The 20,822-nt window shown below is 39.0% G+C and overlaps 1 protein-coding gene across 3 annotated transcripts; it reads right to left on the reverse strand.

Moving 5' to 3' along the window:
- Positions 1–227: 227 nt before the first annotated feature.
- Positions 228–18,009, reverse strand: LOC135112708 (E3 ubiquitin-protein ligase Mdm2-like). Of its 3 annotated transcripts, XM_064027411.1 has the most exons (8): positions 17,851–18,002; positions 14,753–14,998; positions 12,379–12,755; positions 11,197–11,333; positions 9,969–10,342; positions 9,205–9,350; positions 8,687–8,890; positions 228–2,750 (listed from the first exon to the last, which is right to left on the reverse strand). In XM_064027411.1, the coding sequence occupies exons 3-8, from the start codon at positions 12,727–12,729 to the stop codon at positions 1,809–1,811; spliced, it is 2,154 nt and encodes a 717-aa protein (XP_063883481.1). In that variant the 5' UTR covers positions 12,730–12,755; positions 14,753–14,998; positions 17,851–18,002; the 3' UTR covers positions 228–1,808. The 3 variants fall into 3 exon arrangements, with proteins under 3 accessions (XP_063883481.1, XP_063883480.1, XP_063883479.1); XM_064027410.1 differs by lacking the exon at positions 14,753–14,998 and having other exon boundaries at positions 17,851–18,009; XM_064027409.1 differs by lacking the exons at positions 14,753–14,998; positions 17,851–18,002 and adding an exon at positions 17,690–17,839.
- Between the last annotated feature and the right edge of the window lie 2,813 nt (positions 18,010–20,822).

Raw genomic sequence — 20,822 nt, forward strand, 5'->3', positions numbered from 1 at the left:
GGACATGAACTGCAATGTACCCCTCTACAGCAATGCATGTGGTATGTGTGGAGGGGAAGCAGTAGCAAAGAAAGATTTATAGTATAACTAAAATGGTATCTTTCTATTTGGCTACATGAATTGCTATTAGATTGCAGAGTTATTTCAATTATTCTGCTGGGAGAGTCAAGTATTAAAGATGTAGTGGCATTTTTATTTAAAAACTGTTTTGAGAAGAAAATGCAAAAACTTGCCAATAGGATTTATTTTTCCACAAAAAAAAAAAAATCTGAAAATAAAATAATTTATGATGATGAACCGGCATGCACTGGCTCCTTACCTTACCAGGCAGGGCATAGTGATGATGTGAGGCTGCCAGTCCTCAAAATCAAAGTTTGCACAAGGGCAAAAATCTTGTCAGTACTCACTAAAGACCTGTCTCTTTGATGCATGGTGGAGTGTGAGGCTACGTAACACTTGGCTTGGTAATATCAGCCCACTTGACGGTGAAATCCAACACTGCCACAAGACACAAGTTACTACTTCCCAATGCAGTTTTTGAGTCGATGAAAAGTCTGCAAATGACACCCACTTCATTCCACAATGTCATTTGTTGCAGTATGCACTGCACCATACACAGCAGGTTGACATCATATGCCATGAATCAGGATGGTATGCTGCATTACCATCTCCAACTCTTCACAACACTCACACACACCATGTTGGGTTAACCAGGCCAGTCATCACCTGGCTCTGGCTCCAGATGCAAAGAAATCTGTCATGAAATACTAACATTAACTACACAATGTATCTATTCAAGTATAAATAAAATAACTTCATTATACAAATCTATCTTTGACAAAGGTAGACTGGCTGATTTGTACATTCCTAGCACCTCTAACAAACCTTCATATACTTTCTATATAAATACACAGAAAATTTTCCACACACTCCAGAGTTCTTACTTTATGTTTACAGCTTGTTAATGTTTTCCTTGAACACCTTATGGTCCACACATATTTCCAACACATAGTAGTGTGTACATACACTCACTACTTCTATATTTCAGCCTCCTTACTTCCCCACATCCAGTCTTATGAAGCTATACGAATAATTTCAATAAAAGGGAGCATCAATGAAAGCAGGAAGTGTCTGTTAATTGCAAATGTAGCTTGCATAAGCTAATGACTAACAACAAAATGAGGAAGAGTTCAGAGATGTTTCATAAAGTTGAAAAATAAATCATAAGCCATGTTAATACTTTCACAAATTTACATACAGGAGAGAGAGAGAGAGAGAGAGAGAGAGAGAGAGAGAGAGAGAGAGAGAGAGAGAGAGAGAGAGAGAGAGAGAGAGAGAGAGAGAGAGAGAGAGAGAGAGAGAGAGAGAGAGAGAGAGAGAGAGAGAGAGAGAGAGAGAGAGAGAGAGAGAGAGAGAGAGAGAGAGAGAGAGAGAGAGAGAGAGAGAGAGAGAGAGAGAGAGAGAGAGAGAGAGAGCATAACAGCACTTTGTGTATAAAAGGAATCTGTGCTGTGAGTAGTACAGGATGCAAGCTTTAAAGGAATAATGTTCTGCAATGGGAAAATCAGGAAAATTTTTATTCATAGAAAGAAATTAAGGTTTATGTAGTAGGATCAAAATTTTAAATGAAACTGCAAGAACATGCATTAAGTATTAACATCAGATGTTTCTTCCTGTAAAGAATTAAAAGATAGGTAGGCAAAATTATAAACATCATAATAAATAACACCACCTAATGAGATATGCTTTTGGAATCAAACTTGTGTAATCCAGAAAGGTAAATGCTAATATTCAGCATGATATCATCACTATGCTAAGATTTGCTTGCATACCATATGAATCTTTCGCCGGCAGACTGGACACCTGGCACCATCATTCAGGAGCCTCCGGGCACACTGGTAGCACGTTGCCTGGTGGGCCAATCTCCCATGTATTATAGAAGCATTCTTTGGCCGGAGACAGCAAATAGAGCACAACATTGAAATCCCCGAGGCAGAACCCGAGGTGCTAGCTGATGTCTGTTCAGCAATCATCTTTGTCATTGATTCCTGATAAGCTGGAGATGCCTGAAGGGATCTTGCAAATTTGGTTCCACCAGGAGAGCTCAGCCATGCTTTGCCTGCACTGGATGATATGAACTTAAATGTTTCCTTGGCAAGTGTTTCTGCATCCCCAAAAGGCACCTCATCTTTGTCCTCCGACCTCTTTAAACGCTTTGCAGCTGTGAAATATTCTGAACTAGACGACTTCCTTTTCCTACTCCTTAACATCTTTGGTTGTACTGTTTCCTCCAGAGACTGTTTCTCTGCCTCTGAGGAATCTTTACTTACACTTGCTTCTGATACTGTCCTCTCCTCTACACATTGTTCTTTCTCTGCCTCTGAGGAATCTTTACTTACACTTGCTTCTGATACTGTCCTCTCCTCTACACATTGTTCTTTAACTAAATCCTCTGTTTGCTCTTGAGACTCTAACAAATCCTGCGATGAAAAACACCCAGAGTCTTGTGTACAGCTCCCGGATATTGTGGTGGAAAGTGAGGAAGTCCTGATCAGTTCATCAGGTTGGGAACTGTCATCTGCACTACTCTCAGACATGGTTCCCACATTCTGATCCTTCCAATGACTTGCACCCTGGGAGGTAGACTGTTCTGAAGGACCAGATGCCATCCTCTTTCTTGCGTTCTTCTTCTTTGGGCGAGGTTTTCTTCTTCTTTTTTTGGGTGGGTCTGGGAGCCAATTTTTTCTCAACTGGAAATGCAAAAGATAGTAAGTGATATTCCTAATGTAATTTCAATCTTCTAAATTTAATGATGCGTATATTATAATTTAGTGAAATAAATTATCTTTAAGTCATTTCTGGATTGGCAAAAGAACTGCATTTGCATCCTCCATGTTTTCATGCTGTTGCACTTAACCAATCATGCATGCTGAGTCATAATTTGTGTACAAGGAAGGTGAAGCAAGCAATTTGAGAATGTGAGAAGCAAGTAAATTAAGATTTTAGTATGAAATCAAAGTCAAGGAAGAAGTTACAGGTTACAAGTAAAAGCTATATACATATAAACACACACACACACACACACACACACACACACATGTACGAAGTGCCTAGAGCCAGTGTGACGAAAGTGCCAAAAATTTTAAATGGAGAAAAACGCTTTCAAAGTTTCATGAATTTCAAAATATATCTCTTCAATGAATTGAAGTAGAAAGCAATGACTATCAAAATATTCAGTAACTTATGCCCTTTACAGTTACAATTAATTTACATTATTAAAAGTAAACAGGTGACCTTTTTCTTTGATATGATTTTGTAAAGAATATCACACGGCTTTATTAAAATTGTATTAGTACCCACACATTGTTTATTTCCTTTATTCTATCAAGTTGTTTATTTCCTATATACTAATAGGGGAATCACAGCCACTAAGAAGTCTTCTTTTTAGTAAACTTATCAATCTTAGGAAGCAAAAATGTAAGCAACATACAAGTACTTCCTGAAATAAACACAAGGAGTATGATATAAGCTTCAAGAATGAAACTGGAAGAAACTAAAATAAAAGAACTAATAAATGTTATGAATATACTGGTATAAAGGATAATAGAATACAGAGAAATAATAAAATCATACAATGCTTCCAAAGCTCATGCAAGCTTCGCTCCTGCTTCTTCATATTTTTGCAATATTTTTCTTCCTCTAGAAGGTCCTGGATCCTCAGGGGTATGCTGTTGTACGCCATAATAATGAAAGGCTTATGTGCTGTATAAAAGCAAAGTTAAGACAGCAGTCTGTTATTTAAGGGTGGTAAGCAGTCTGGAGGGAAGGAGACTGTAAAGCGTGTGTATGTGGTTGTGGTGAGGTGTCTTAGAGTGACATGTGACTCGCAGTATGAGATGTCATTGGCTGGTTTTTCCTGTGTTGCTGTGGTGAGGGAGTTACTTCTCTCTGGCCTCAGCAACTGACAGCTATCACTCAAGCGCAATAAGAGGGTTCCGTGGATAATTTCACTAGGGTGGATTTTTTACCAGGGGAGTCATTCTATACTCCAGTTACAAAAACAATGAACTTAAAATTTTATGCAAAATACCATTGTAAATAAACAACAATCTTATATAACGACTCGGGGAAGTCACACAAAGTAAAATAGGAATCCATTTTGAGAAAATAAGCAGAAACGTATTCCCATTCAAAAGAGTGTAAACAAAATTTAATGTCGTAGGACTACAAACCTCTGCTAGCATTGTAAATGAATGGATAAAGTAGGAGGCTGTGTGAATATTCCTCAGTTTTTCCCGAAGCTGAAAGAGGAGTTACATAAAGGCTTTCAAGACATGGAAGCTCAAGCTAAGTGGTAAAGGAAAGCAAACTGGGTAGGAGGAGGTAGTAGGCACCTGCCAAAATGATAATTACTCCCAGTGAGGTCTAAAGCACTGGATCAAGGGGTGCTGTGAACTTATTAAACCCAGCTGTGACCTCACTGAACATTCCCCTTTGTGTCTCACAACACAAGGGGGGCAGTCACAGCCTGCCCTCTAAAGACAACTCTTCCTTCACACAAAACTACAAGCACCTAATAACACACACCCTTCACTCAAAATTTCAAAATTCATGGCAACTCCTACACCAGCCTCAGAGTCCCCATCTGGGGAGGGGACCACAAATTTCCCCAGGTCGGACTGCCCTTCTGACGATGACCCTAAGTGTCTTGACACCCCCTTCAACTTTTTCTTCATTAACTTCTGCAACATTCATGGTCTAAGATCTAATTTTCAACTTTTTCTTTATTTTCAACTTTTTCCTCATTAACTTCTGCAACATTCATGGTTAAGATCTAATTTTCAATCTGTGGAACACCACCTCTCCTCTTCTAAACCTCATCTCTTTTCCTCACTGAAACTCAGGTGTCAGGCAACTGACAGTAGCCCCTTTTCTGTTCCCTCCTACTTTCTCTATCCTCATTTTCAATCCAAAGTTGGATGTTGCATTTATGTGTGCAATGATTTAACCTGCTCTCATGCCGACGCTCTTGAATCTTCCAAGTTTTCCACCATCTGGCTACAACTAGAGTCACTCTCAAACAAAATTTGTCTGTGCTGTATATCTCTCACCCAACTCCTCTGACTATAAAAAATTCTTTGACTACTTAACTTCCAAAGTGGAGCACATTCTCACTCTCTTCTTGGAAGAGAGTCAGAATATGCAGAGATCTCCATTCTTGGAGACTTCAATGTTCACCACCAGCTTTGGCTTTCCTCTCCCTTCACTGACCATCCTGGTGAACTAGCCTTCAACTTTGCTATCCTCCATGACCTAGAGCAATTGGTGCAGCACCCTACTCATATTCCTGAGCATCTTGGAGATATGCCCAACATTCTTGACCTTTTCCTGACCTCTAATCCTTCTGCTTATGCTGTCACCCTCTCTTCTCCGTTGGGCTCCTCCGACCATGATCTCACATCTGTATCTTGTCCTATTGCTCCAATCCCTCCTCAGGATTCCCCTAAGCGAAGGTGCCTCTGGCGTTTTGCCTCTGCTAGTTGGGGGGACCTGAGGAGGTATTTTGCTGATTTTCCTTGGAATGACAACTGCTTCCGTGTCAGGGACCCATCTTTGTGTGTTGAGTGCATAACAGAGGTGATAGTGTCTGGCATGGAGGCGTACATTCCTCACTCTTTTTCTTGACCTAAACTTTCCAAACCTTGGTTCAACACAGCTTGTTCTCATGCTATACATGATAGAGAGGTGGCCCACAAAAGGTACTTAAGCCTTCCATCACCAGAATCTCATGCACTTTATATTTCTACCCAGAACCATGCCAAGTCTGTTCTCCAACTAGCCAAAAACTCCTTCATTAACAGAAAGTGTCAAAATCTTTCAAGATCTAACTCCCCTTGTGACTTCTGGCATCAAGCCAAAAATATCTCCAATAACTTTGCTTCTTCTTTCCTTCCTTTATTTCAACCAGATGACACCACTGCTATCACATCTATTTCTAAAGCTGAACTCTTTGCTCAAATCTTTGCTAAAAACTCTATCTTGGACGATTCTGGGCTTGTTCCTCCCTCTCCTCCACCCTCTGACTACTTCATGCTACCTATTAAAATTTCTTCATAATGATGTTTTCTATGCCCTTGCTGCCCTAAACCCTCGGAAGGCTTATGGACCTCCTATTGTCCTCCGAAACTGTGCCTCCATGCTTGCACCTTGCCTAGTCAAACTCTTTCAGCTCTGTCTGTCAGCATCTACCTTTCCTTCTTGCTGGAAGTTTGCCTACATTCAGCCTGTTCCTAAAAAGGGTGACCGTTCTAATCCCTCAAACTACCGTCCTATTGCTTTAATTTCCTGCCTATCTAAAGTTTTTGAATCTATCCTCAACAGGAAGATTCTTAAACATCTATCACTTCACAACCTTCTATCTGATTGCCAGTATGGGCTCTGTCAAAGCTGCTCTACTGCTGATCTTCTGGCTTTCCTTACTGAGTCTTGGTCATCCTCTTTTAGAGATTCTGGTGAAACTTTTGCTGTTGCCTTGGACATATCAAAAGCTTTTGATAGAGTCTGGCACAAAGCTTTGATTTCCAAACTATCATCCTACAGCTTCTATCCTTCTCTTTGTAACTTCATCTCAAGTTTCCTTTCCGACTGTTCTATTGCTGCTGTGGTAGACGGTCACTGTTCTTCTCCTAAATCTATTAACAGTGGTGTTCCTCAGAGTTCTGTCCTGTCACCCTCTCTCTTCTTATTATTCATCAATGACCTTCTAAACCAAACTTCTTGTCCTATCCACTCATACGCTGATGATTACTACCCTGCACTTTTCCATGTCTTTTCATACACATCCAACCCTTCAGGAAGTAAACATTTCGTGCAGGGAAGCCAGACTTCTGATCTTTCTAAAATTTCAGATTGGGGCAGAGCAAATTTGGTATTGTTCAATGCCTCAAAAACTCAATTCCTCCATCTATCAACTTGACAACAACCTTCCAGACAACTATTCCCTCTTCTTCAATGACACTCAACTGTCCCCCTCTTCTACACTGAACATCCTCAGTCTGTCCTTTACTTGTAATCTGAACTGGAAACTTCACATCTCATCTCTAGCTAAAACAGCTTCTATGAAGTTAGGCATTCTGAGACATCTCTGCCAGTTTTTCTCACTCCCCCAGCTGCTAACTCTGCACAAGGGCCTTATCTGATAAATCCATGTATGGAGTATGCTTCACATGTCTGGGGGGGTTCCACTCATACCGCTTCTAGACAGGATGGAATCAAAAGCTTTTTGTCTCATCAACTCCTCTCCTCTGACTGACTGTCTTCAATGTCTCCCTCATCACTGCAATGTTGCATCTCTAGCTGTCTTCTACCACTATTTTCATGCTAACTGCTCTTCTGATCTTGCTAACTGCATGCCTCCCCTCCTCCCGGGGCCTCGCTGTACAAGACTTTCTTCTTTCTCTCACCCCTATTCTGTCCACCTCTCTAATGCAAGAGTTAACCAGTATTCTCAATCATTCATTCCTTTCTCTGGTAAACTCTGGAACTCCCTGCCTGCTTCTGTATTTCCACCTTCCTATGACTTGAATTCCTTCAAGAGGGAGGTTTCAAGACACTTATCCTTCAATTTTTGACTACCGCTTTGGACCCTTTTTATGGGATTGGCATCTCAGTGGGCTTTTTTTTTTAATTGGATTTTTGTTGTTCTACATATAAAAAAAAAACTCCAGCTTGCAATGTTGTATAAGGATGAAGTCAATATACTGAGAAAAAAATTCAAGAATGACAGTGTATCTAATCAAAAGAAACATATGTAGAACATTATGGCCGACAGCCCAACAAACGTAGGCGGCACAAGGCAAGGGTTTGTTTATGTTTAGAAAAACTGATTGTACCGCACATAATTTTATAGCCCCTTCCAGCCATCCATTTTCATGAAAATGTACAAAAACGACTGGTGGGAATTTTATTCTAGGTTTACTTTTGCGCTTGAAGATGATGATACCTTATTACTGGTAATACATTTAAGATAATTTATTCATTGTACTGGTATATCACCATCATATCAGTAAAATCACTGAATTCTGATTGAAATTTGGGGGTCATCTTATCTGAAAGTATAGTGCACACACACACACACACACACACACACACACACACACACACACACACACACACACACACACACACACACACACACACACACACACACACACACACACACACACACACACAAAGTTTTAGATGCAATGGTGCTGCACCACCTCACTGCCAAATGTGAGGACAAAGCAGTCATGCAGTTTTAGATGTGATAGTGCTGCATATGTACATATTTAACTTACAAGGCTATATATATGGTCACTTGATTTGTCTTCATTGTTTATTTTATTTCACTGATTCACTGATCATTCAGCATGTCATTTCTTAGAAAATTACTTTTATTTTGCACAGATCAGCAAATTAATTGACTTTTATATTAACATTTTTGGGAATATGGAATATATTAACAGGATTTCTCCATAGAAAATTTTGTCTTGGCTTACAAATGGCCTTTTGGAATGAATTAAACTAAGAACCCAAGTTTGGAGTGTATAAGAAAAATGTACAATTAAATTTGTTGAAAAGTTCAGATGCCAAATGAAACATGAATTCAGTCAACATATGGAGACTTGTGACAATGGAGGCTCACCTGCCAGCACTTGCTGCAGTAGCGGACAAATGGCTTGTTCTTCAGGCCACACGTCAGGCAGTCCCAGCGATCTGACACACACTCTGGGTCGTTGTCCTCCTCGTCGGAACGTCCTGAGTCTGTGACTGAGTCGTCGTCAGCCCAGAAGCCTTCCTCCAGTTCGTCCTGGACCAAGGTGTACGCCAGCACTGCTATTTCCACGTCCTAAGATATTTTTAGCATCATCAGTAAAGAAAGTGATGAGATACACATCTTTGGGTGTTTTATGATTATCTTGGAGTGAAAAGTCAGGCTTTGATGCTTACACTCACCCAAGAACACCATTAATATTATCTATTTATTCAATATTTACTTTTGTATTCTTGGCCACGTATTACTTCCAGTGCAGAAAGCATAATTTATATGATAGATAGACAGATATCAATAAAGTACAAACTAATAAAATTACATTCCCCTACCTTAGATTATTACCCTAGACTGAACCTTTTACTAAAACAGGAATGAAGGTGACTACTCACATCAATAGAGGAGTCACTGTCACTACATTGCTCCTTCTCGTCCTTGGCATCGTCTGAGGGCAGCTCATATTCTTCATAAGTATCACTGTTCACTTCCATTAAGTCTTCCTCTTCACTGCTCTCATATTCAGTATTATGACAATATTCTGGTAAAGAGAATGAAAAGGTTAAGTAAATTGGACATCACATCTCACAAAATGAGAAAGCCTTTCATTACCTCTGGTGAACAAAGTACAGCATAAATCAAGTGTCTTATAGTATGAAAACCTTCATTACAAGCTATTTTGCATAGGTCAACTGGCCTTCTGTGATCTTATTTTCTGATATTCTTAGGTTTTTATTTTGGCATAAATAGCACATAGGACTGGAAGAGCAATGACAGCATACATATAAGGTTTGGCATGTTGAATATTGACACAACTAACTATGGATCTGTTTAACACATCAGGATGGTTTTGCTACCCAGGGTCCAGAGAACACAGAAGTGAACTATAAGACTACAGGTTACTTGAAAGTAAAATGGATACAGTTGGAAAGAGAAGCCCTGATACAGTAAGGTGGAGTATTAAAGGGACTTGATGATGAGAAGGAAAGAGAATGACATGACTGAAGTGGCCAAAGAGCAACTGAGAACACTTCTACTATGGAACTCAAGAGAATTCTAAAGAGGACACATTAGAATAAAAACATAGAGAGGGCAAAATACATACAGTAATACATAGTGCATAAATGGCATCATAAAAGCTACAAGTTGCATGACTTACCAGTTTCATAGTCCTGGACACTATATATAGTTTCAGCATCAGAGCAGCTGTCAGGAATGTCTGGGCAGGTGATGTCCGGAGGTGGGTTGCTTGGTCCCGGCAGTGACCGTTGCCTACCACAAACTCTTGAAACTCCTGCCTCAGAACTTGGTGTAGCTACATTCTCAAGGTTTGGAACACCATCAGATACTACAATTGCATCTCCAGGTATGCTAGGCGTAGCACCAACTGGTACTGACAACCTGCACGTGCTATCATTGCTTCCACCAGCGCACACACTCGAACTAATGTTATCAGGTACAGGTGTGGGTACTTGGGGGCAGGGAGGGCCCCTCACAGGACGCACTTTAATGATATTCTGACTGATCAATGACCTAAAATGTGTAAAACAGCATTAGTCACAATTCTACTGTGATGATTAGCAAAGCATACTTTAAAAGGAATGTTAAGTCAAGATAATAAGAACTGTTAACATAAGAATATGTATTAAAATAGATAAATAAATAACAAAAAAAAATTCCTTGCCTAGCAAAACCTGAAGACTATGCACTAAGCAAAATATTCTAAATAAGAAAAAAATCCCTATACAGTGGGGTATTTGGCATACTATGTATCTGACTTATGACCAATGTGCTATTCGACAAAAGAAAAAACTCAATTCCTAATTTTGCTTACAATGGCTAACTTGTCATATCAACAACTAGTCACTTTGGTGATTTTTTTTTTTTTTTTGTAACTTTGCTGGTACATTTGCTAACTGTAAACACTTTGCTATGCATTCTAAGCTCAAATGCATTGTTTATATGCATTTTATTACACTTTCCAGTGTATAAATTTTTATCGTTTTTAATAAATTCTTGTCATCTTATAATTTTTTTTGCTTATGATGATTTAGGAATGGATTATGGTTGTAAGCCAAGTACACTAGTGTGTGTGTGTGTGTGTGTGTGTGTGTGTGTGTGTGTATATATATATATATATATATATATATATATATATATATATATATATATATATATATATATATATATATATATATATATATATATATATATATATATATATATATATATATATATATATATATATATATATATATATATATATATATATATATATATATTACATACAGAGTTAAATGTTGACAACTACAGTGCCCCAGAAATGTCTGCAGAAGGGGAGTGTGTAGGTCCTCCCTGGCAGCAAGGCCTGACTGTGAATCACTCACCTAACATCATTGAAGTGAAACCTTTTCACGCCAAGAGCCTTCCCGAGAGGGTCAGACTCACAGTTGATATACAATTTGTCATCCGGGTCAAACAGGCTAACATTTGAAAAAAGATAATTTTTCAACAGCAACAATACCTGCCAAGAGAAAGAGGGAGCTGTAAGTGTCACAAATACCATGAAGCTTTTGTGTTTCAAGTCAATATAACATTTCTTTTTTTTCATGATGATAATGAATGATGAAAAATATGAAAACAGATCCCAAATTTTCTGAACATGAATGATTAAGATTAAGCAAAGAGGTCCCAATACATGAAACCGTTCTACAAGTAAACACGTATGTCAATGTATGATGAAGGATGATTATCATGATCTTGAAGTGATAACAGAACTATTGAATAGCTTGTTTGAGATAGAATAAATACCAGATACAATTCAGTCAAAATGAAAGACAAGGGAGTGACTGACAATAAGTTTGATGTCTGGTCTGAGGACCATTTATTTGTATGTGGAGACTTATGTCATCTCAGTACAAGTACAACTACTTGTAAAGTACATTAGTATCCAATACTTGAGCAGCAAATAGCTGTTAAAGTAGTACACCAGTGAAAAGTAGTAGCAGTGGCACCTGACATAACACAGTGAGTGATGCAAAGCAGATTCCAAACTGCTTTGTCTTATAAGTGTATTCAGCTGATCGTTTCAGGCACTTGGCCACTTAATGATGTGGATTATACTTTACTGAGACATTTTAATAGCTCATTAAAGCTTCATCAAGCTACAACAATTCAAGAACACAAGAGTGTCAGAATTCAATGGAAGATAAAATGGCTCTAATCCTTATATTTTGCAGTCTGGAGTAAAAAAAATTATTGCTCCAGATTTTTTTCTAAAAAGAAACTGAATGAACATAAAAGATGAGCTGAGTTATCAGTTACACTGACTTCTCAATTGTATTCAAGAACATATTTGGGAAAATGTACTTCACAAAAATAAAATGGTTTTCATTTGTGCAAACACAAAAACACATCAGTACACACACACACAAACAGCAAAATAAAAGTCAGTACAAACAAGATTTCAAGAGTTCAACACCCAAAATCCTAAAATCCAATAAGATGAAGAAGTATCAAGGATCCTGACTGATGATGTATGGTGCTGCCCAGCAAGGGCTGATAAATACCTCTCTGAATGAGTACGCACTGTCGGTCGCTCCTACTGAGACAAAGGCGGCTCTAAGCTCAGGAGAGAGGCGGTAGGTGTTAACGACCGGGGAAGCAGACGGAGCTGCTCCCCTGGTCCCCACACCAGCCTCCGTCCCGGTCCCACAGCCCACCTGTCCCACTCTCCAAGTATTTGAGGGAGATGGTGTTGAGGCAGGACTCTCCTGGGGCAGCTGCAGCCCCCCACCATTGCTGCTGCTGGAGTGGTCAGCAGTGCCAGGGAGAGGTGGGGGGCTGCGGGTGTCATCTTCACAGCTCCTAAGGGGGTTTTCAGCGAGTGGGCGCGTTTCGGGGGTCAGGTCAGGTGGCATAGTCACACCTCCTCCTCCTCTCCACCCTGAAACACCACCAGTCATGCCCTGATCACACCATCACTCAACTATTTCATGGGATATGTATTATTCTTGCTGCTGCTGCTATTCATGGCAAATTTCATCATTCCTATGGCAGATAGAATTACTTTATCATATGAATTATATAGGAGTTTTGTTTTTTCTTCATTGTCTTAAAGTTTTAATGGTTTCTTTAAAGAGAATTCATAACATTTTTACTTTATCATAAGGCTTTTAATCTCATTAAGAATATGACTAATACTTCAGCTTTAATCAGTTAAGTGTATTCACATTTGTAAAACTGCACTTTATGTGGAATGCTTTGGCTCATTGAGGCTTTTGAAAAATAAATGCATAAATCAATGAATAAATAATAATTCCTGTATGAAGCATTCAAATACTCATCATGAATAACCATCTGAAAATTGAGGCATTAGTAGGTCTGGTCAGGGTGACAGATGCACAGCTTTTTGGTCTCTTTCATCAACATACAACTCTCTCCACTCCTGCCATTGGTACTTTCCCTCAGTTATCTCTCACTTGCCCTCATGTCACAGATGCTTCAAGCCACACTTTATCACTGGCTTTAGCTGAGGGGTGAACCTTATCTGAGTATTGTGAGTACCATCTCTAAATACAATATATACTCATATAAAACACTCTATTTTAGGACACCCCAAAGCACACATTTGGCCAAGGAAAATGAAGTGAGAAAGACTAATCCTCACTTGGGACTGGATGGCAGCATCCTTTGATCATTACTGAGGAGTGACCCTATAGACCTGGAGTGAGTGCAGCAGTAATCCGTCACCTCTGATCCCAGCCACTACAAGCCTCTCATAGAACTCTAACAAGTCAACCCATGATACCTCAGCATACTATGGGATGCCTATATCATTGCAGCTTCCAAGGCACAGTGCATCTACTTCATGCATCTCCCAATCAAGTCAAAATTCAATGACGAGAAAAGAAAAAAAAAAATCAAATGGATTTAAAAAAAATATAAATATATATATCACAAAACTGTAAACTCCATTTAATCATCTTGTTCATGAAAATTTCAAAATCATGTAACCAAGAACAGTTTTTTATTTCATATTTCTTGCCCTATACTATTTATTGTAGCCCATTACACAGAAGTACACTTTTTACCAACTTCATACCACCTTCTGTAGTTATTCCTTCTTCAAAGCACCCAAACCATTAATATTGCTTGCCACTTCAACATGAGACATTAGTGAGTCTGGTCAGAGTTACAGATGCACCACATTTTTCTATCAGATCCACAAACACTCAGATTCCCTTGCTCTTGTCAGTGTGCCTTACTTCAGTTCTCTTCAGTTTGCCCTCATGTCACATTCAGCCAAAATCCCATATTGTCTTTAGCTAAGAGGTGTATATACCATTTTTATGCAACACTTTCAGTACACCTCAAAGCTATTTGGGCAAAGTATTTCACCCAAGAGGAAGCCTCATCCTGACACTGTTATGGAGCAAACACTTGGGATCTTGAGTTACTATATGTGGGACCAATCTGTTAACTCTTAGTCCAGCCACTAAAGACCATTATGAAGTGGTATGAAAATCCATGATACAAATTGGTAATGCAGTTCCCAAAGTGCACTATGTATTCACTTCATGGATTTTTCAGTCGTCACTATGTACTACCTACAAAACATTAATTTTTTAATAAACTTTACTTTAGCCATTAAAGTTTCAACATTACAACTATTCTATCATACTGTTTTAGATACAAATAGGTAAATACTATTATCCATTACATTACATTTTTGCTACACATATCTGAATTACTTCATTATGTGAGTTCAAGAACACTGCAGTACATTAGTAAGTCAATTACTTTTGTTAGTGAACTCCACACTATAAGTTCAAATAATCTGAGCAGCATATAAAGATTCTTTCCAGTATTATTTTGCAGCCACAGTTCTTTATCCAGCCATGTGATTAAAAATTATAAAAATAAATAAATATATAAATTCACCTCTTTATTTCAGTTATAGCCACCTCCATATCACCAAAACTGCCAGGTGTGTTCAAACATTCTGGTTTGGCATGGCTGGCAAGTGCTGAGCCTTGCCTGATGGTTGTGATCCAGGGACACATGAGTACTCAGGGACGGGGGAGCAGCCCATACCACTTCTCTACCCCACAGGGAGAGCCAGGCGTGGGCTAAGGACCTTCTCACCACCACAGCAGCCATCGTTCACATGCACTACTCTGTTCATCCCTGTTAGGCAAAATGACCTCAAACTGTTTCACCTGATGACCTGGCACTGATAAAAATATGTATCTATACAAACTTGAAGTATTTGTTTAAGCATTTATACCTATTATTTTATCTAATTAAAAAAAAATCACATCAACTTCAACAACATTACATTACATTAATGAAGAAGTGAGATGCATTCCCAAATAAGTTGTTGAGGGTGAAAGTTATTTAAAAACTGTTTACACTCTTAGCAGGTCAGTACTTCTTGAACATGAGGCTTTTTATGCCTAACAAGAACAAACCAGATGTACTCAATAAAGAATGGGAAAACTAACTTCAAAATTAAGATCAAACTAATTTTGCAAGTGCAAGACCACAGTAAATCGGGGAAGGTTTTGATGGAACTGAAATTTACATTCACATGTTCACAAACCTGACCCCTAATTAATCACATCAATAAGGAAACCACTGCTAGACAACGTAGGTGTAAAAGGAATCCAAGAACCAAACTGTTTTCATTCAGGCACCAAGGCAGTGATTTCCACAGCACACCTGATGGGTAATAAATGCAAGGAAGTTTGCTTTCACTTTAGTTCAGAAAACAAAAGTTACTAGCAAGTTACAGAGGTCAGTCCGTAAACATGATCATACAGTATGTATTAATAAATTTTCAAGGTCTTTGCACAAATACTGAAGAAAATTACTTACCTTGATCTTTCCCTATGAACTAATAGCTACATGCCTTCATTGGAAAATTTGAGAGGAAGACCAAACACACTCCTCAACTACTGAAATCATCAATTTACTTAAGGTATACAAAACATGCATGTTATAGCATGAGGAAAACAATAAAACACACACACCTACTTTATTATTAAGCTACACCAATTCACAATATTACTTCACCAACATAATCACTAAAAGATGCACAGCTGTGGATATTCTTAAGAGAAGGTGATTGAGTTATGCTACTGAGGTGCTGGGTAGAATTACAAGAACATTATCTTTCCCACTGAGGAACTGGTGAGTTTGGATGAGGCTCAAGACCTTTGGGCTGCAAGTTAAAACAATAACAGAGCCACTCAGGCCACAGATATTCAAACATGTCTCCAGGAGGATGTCACCGAGTATTCTGTATGTGGCACAGGTTTTAGTTTACTTTCTTTTATCTATTTATTCATTGTTCTTTATCTATATGAATGTTGAACTGACATTTCTAACTGACATAAATGGCAAATGTTTTACTTTATTTATCAGTTCATTACTTTTTTATATATGAATGTTGAATTAATATTTCTGAGAGAAAACTATGCATGTAATACTTCAGTCAGTGCTCATCACAAATGCCACATACAATCAAGAGCTGATAACAAGAAGTCCACAACTATTCTCAGGGTAGTAAACTGAAGGCTTGTGACAGAATAAATGACACAACTTCATACAAAAATATGACACCTGGAAAACTTGTCTGTCATCATTCATTAAGCATTAGTATATGCTGTGAATGTTAACAAACGTACTAATGTTACAAAGCATACCAAGGCAATCTACAATCTTTGTCAATTATGGTGACTGTAAATAGCTCCTTATTATTCAAGGTCACAATCTACAAATTAAATATCATACTACTTGATATCATGCAATAATTATCTATCTATATACAATGCTGATATCCCAAAGACATTGCATATACATCAGGGTTTGGGGAGAACTAAATATCTCTTACTGATCTGCCCCTTTTAGTCATCTTTTTCCAACAAACATACATGAAATATGAGACAATTACTTATTTTACTACACGTCAAAGCTAGCTGCACTACAAGCTGTACAGATCACACAGTGGTGGGCAGTGGGGTTGCCACATCCCTACACCACAAGCAAGTTATGGGAGAAATTAATAAATAGCGCATGCAGATTGGTAAGCCTCATAAATCTCAACACTACTCATGAGAAAAAATACTAATACTTCTACTAAGGGAATTCTATGACTACTTTTCATAACAGTAATATCACAGGCTAATTGTGGTGCAGAGACATGCAGGTTGGGGCCTCACTCAGTTAGACTGGAGTGTAGTATTGAACTACAAAGATTTAACACTTTGTAAGAAGGCAAGTAAATTTAAATAACATTTGATATCAAGCTTCTCCTCAATTAATGTTAGACTGTCCACACAAATATCAAGGTGTCTATGCTCTCAAAAGAAGAAATGATTGGCTTTGAAGCAACAGCACTAAAGTGCATGGAATAAATTACCTTTTAATGAAAGCAACACAAGCATTAAGTGACATTTCCCTTGTATTTCAACAACTATCCAAATAATACATGCAAGCATGGCCAAAGAACACAATAAGGAATACGTACAATAATACAACCCTTAAGCATTAATCTATCAAATTGCATAACAAAATTTTTCTCTTCTGTCCACACCATCACTCACAGGCTCAAAGGGATAAGAATATGACATTAAAAACGATTACAATACCAAAATCAAACGCATCATCTTGAAAGAGTCATCCCTTGCAGCCTCCGTCTTCCCAGTCTCACCCCGTCCCACCCTCACACAAGGAGATAATTCAAATGCTGCCCCGTAGTAACTTTTTAACCTTGACACCAACACACCACTAAACACCACAAAACACACACAACCTGGAGGCGAACAGAGCCACCACCAGGACACACACCAAGCAGAAGGAACATGAATATCTCACCTTCCAACAAATAACACCTAGACACACCCATGGCGGCGATAAAATTCACTTTAATAAGAATTCTGGGCTGAGGGAGACAGTGGTGATGTTGGTGCTCGGCTGGTAAATGTCCTTTGACTCCTGTTTTCGTCTTTCAGGCCTCAATACACGGATCTGCTTACCTCTTCAGCACCACTCCTGTCAGATCATGAGGCTGCGGTGATGGTGTCGGACTCTGTGGCAGTAAGCGCGTCGCGTCGGAACAGGATAGAGGGAAGTCTTGCGCCACCAACACGAATTCCTCTTCAGGCTCCAGCATGTACGAGCCGCAGTGCTGCCAACGCGAGTCGCACATCCTCTTGTCTTCCTTTTCTATTTCTCATACTATACTTTCTCTTCCAGTTTTCCACATTGGTTATTGTGTATTTCTCGTGTTCACGTTAAGTTATTATTGAGGTTTGGTCTTGTTTTGTTATCTGAAATGTGTTAGAATAGCATAACTGGAGTTAAGCTGGGATACACCACCTCTTTCTTTTACAAGACTGTTTTTTTTTTTTTCATTGATTCTAGGATTTTATAAGTTTTTTATGCCGTTATATTTTATAAAATATCATATTATTGTTACAGGAAATGCATTAGCATTATATAAAAGGTGTAGATAACCTAAAATAATTAATAATATACTAGACTCCTCTTTCACAGTTTCATCTTATATCCTTCTGTGGATCTGAAAATTCTTGACTTATTTTAACACATTCCCTGCCTCGCAGATGAGTTTATATTATCAAGATGGAAGATGTATGCAGTAAGACCACTCCCAGTGTTACCAAGTCTACTGCCTCACGTTCCCTACCAATTCTCTCTCTCTCTCTCTCTCTCTCTCTCTCTCTCTCTCATTTTCCTCCTATAAGTGATTAATAACGTGCCCATGTGAACATATTTAAATAAAGAATTGTGATTCATGCCAAAAATGTCTTTTAGCTAGAGTACCGGAAACAAATGGCAACGGTTTCTTATTTCCTGTTTGTTTATTTGCTTTGTTTCATTCATAAGTGCATAACAAAGCCTGTGTTTGTCTCTTTTGTTCTGCTTGCTTGTTTTACATTATTTGAACTGCTGTGGAATGAAATGGGAGCACACTGTTCGTCTTAAAACAGTTACATGAAGTTTAAGGGACTTATCAGATAAAAATGGCTACGTATATTATACAAAAATACCTTTGATTAATGTCTATTATGGAAAGAACAAACTAATATCAATTTCTACTGATCAGTTTTCTTTCTGAAGGCGCAAAACATCAGGTAATAAAGAAGGAAGTGGCGTAGTAAGAGGGATAGTAGAGAGAGGTTGACCAGGTCATTCACGGGGATTAAAATGGGGGAAGGAGAGGAAAAAGGGTGAGGCAGGGTGATTATTGCCATATGATGATAAAGCTTGATAAATATATCCGTGAATAAAGCATAAAACATTTCCAGGTTCCATTTCGCAAGGTGGAGCTGGTGACGTGGTAGTTGAGAGCCGCCTGCAAGCTACAACTTGTGTGTAACTGACTGAAGGCCAACGCCCCATCGTGCTCCGCCCACACCCCGCCTCACGCCTCGCCGCCCGTCCTACAAGGCCCTCCCTTCTCCGACTTCTTGTCTGTTGACGTAAAACTCTGGTAAAAATCAGGTAACTTGGGCACCTGATCAATGTGTAGCTTACTAGGGAACGCACATAGTTTATAGTGATTATATACAAAGATAAACGTTTGAAAGCTATACTCATTATTATAACTACTACTACTACTACTACTACTACTACTACTACGTCAAAACAAGCATAATCACGTCCAGATTTATATCATTATCAAGGCGCATGTTATCAGTACAAGGAGGCTATTTCTCGTCCATGTCATCGCTGATAGCTTGGATGTACTTGCATAACTGTATCCAGCTGACGCGGGTACGGTAAATTATTCTTGCACAGACACGTTTTATCGATGTGTAAGTTTCACCATGGTAGTGTGTGTGTGTGTGTGTGTGTGTGTGTGTGTACTCTTCCTCCTCTTCCTTCTTTTTCCTTTTTCCCTCCTTCCTTAATCATAGTTGCTGGTAAATTAACAACAAAAACTACTTCTACCACTACTAGTACTTCTACTTAACTACTACTGTACCAACACCCTGGCTTAACTCTAGCCGGCAAATTAAACTAGTTTTACGATAGCAACCATCGTCAGCTGTATAACAATAAAACAACATTTCTGTAGGTTTTTCTTCATAAACGTAATTTAACCTTATGCGCGAAACTTGGTACTGTATTGCTATCGACGCACTGCATATATTCTCAGACAAATAGACCTTTGGTATTATTATCATCTTAACAGTCATGTGATGAGATAGAGCGTTTAAGTTTGGTTCGGACTGATCGCGCACGGTGGCTGGGGTCATCATATCGTCTTGGGAGAGACAATATGGGTCTGTCCCTAAAGACCTTGGGAGGAATGGAGTCCCACACCCCCTATTCTCTCTCTCTCTCTCTCTCTCTCTCTCTCTCTCTCTCTCTCTCTCTGAATAAAAATAGGAAATATGATAGATGGTTTTAAACGTGAAACTTCCAAAAAGGACAAAACCAGTAAAACTCGTTAGAGAGAGAGAGAGAGAGAGAGAGAGAGAGAGAGAGAGAGAGAGAGAGAGAGAGAGAGAGAGAGAGAGAGAGAGAGAGAGAGGTCAGTTTCGCAAGTCAGGTCACCTCCATTACTTCCTTAAAGTTCCTTTGTCATTCATACATTCATACATACATACGAGTAGAGGTATCGCATTCTCTCTCTCTCTCTCTCTCTCTCTCTCTCTCTCTCTCTCTCTCTCTCTCTCCTCTCTCTCTCTCTCTCTGTGTGTGTGTGTGTGTGTGTCGAGGAACTTATGCTAGAATCCTTGGTGTGTTTGTGTGTGTGTGTGTGTGTGTGTGTATGTGTGTGTGGGTTTTGAGGCGTGGCGGAGGGACCGAGCTGCTGACGCGAGTATCAGCACGTCTAGTTGTAACGAATGTTGGAAAGGGCGTTATGTACACCTTCCACTACCCAGCTGGGCCCCCACTCGCAGCGCCTATTACGACCCCCACTCTCTCTCTCTCTCTCTCTCTCTCTCTCTCTCTCTCTCTCTCTCTCTCTCTCTCT

Source organism: Scylla paramamosain, chromosome 24, assembly GCF_035594125.1.
Source record: "Scylla paramamosain isolate STU-SP2022 chromosome 24, ASM3559412v1, whole genome shotgun sequence".
Lineage (NCBI taxonomy): Eukaryota > Metazoa > Arthropoda > Malacostraca > Decapoda > Portunidae > Scylla > Scylla paramamosain.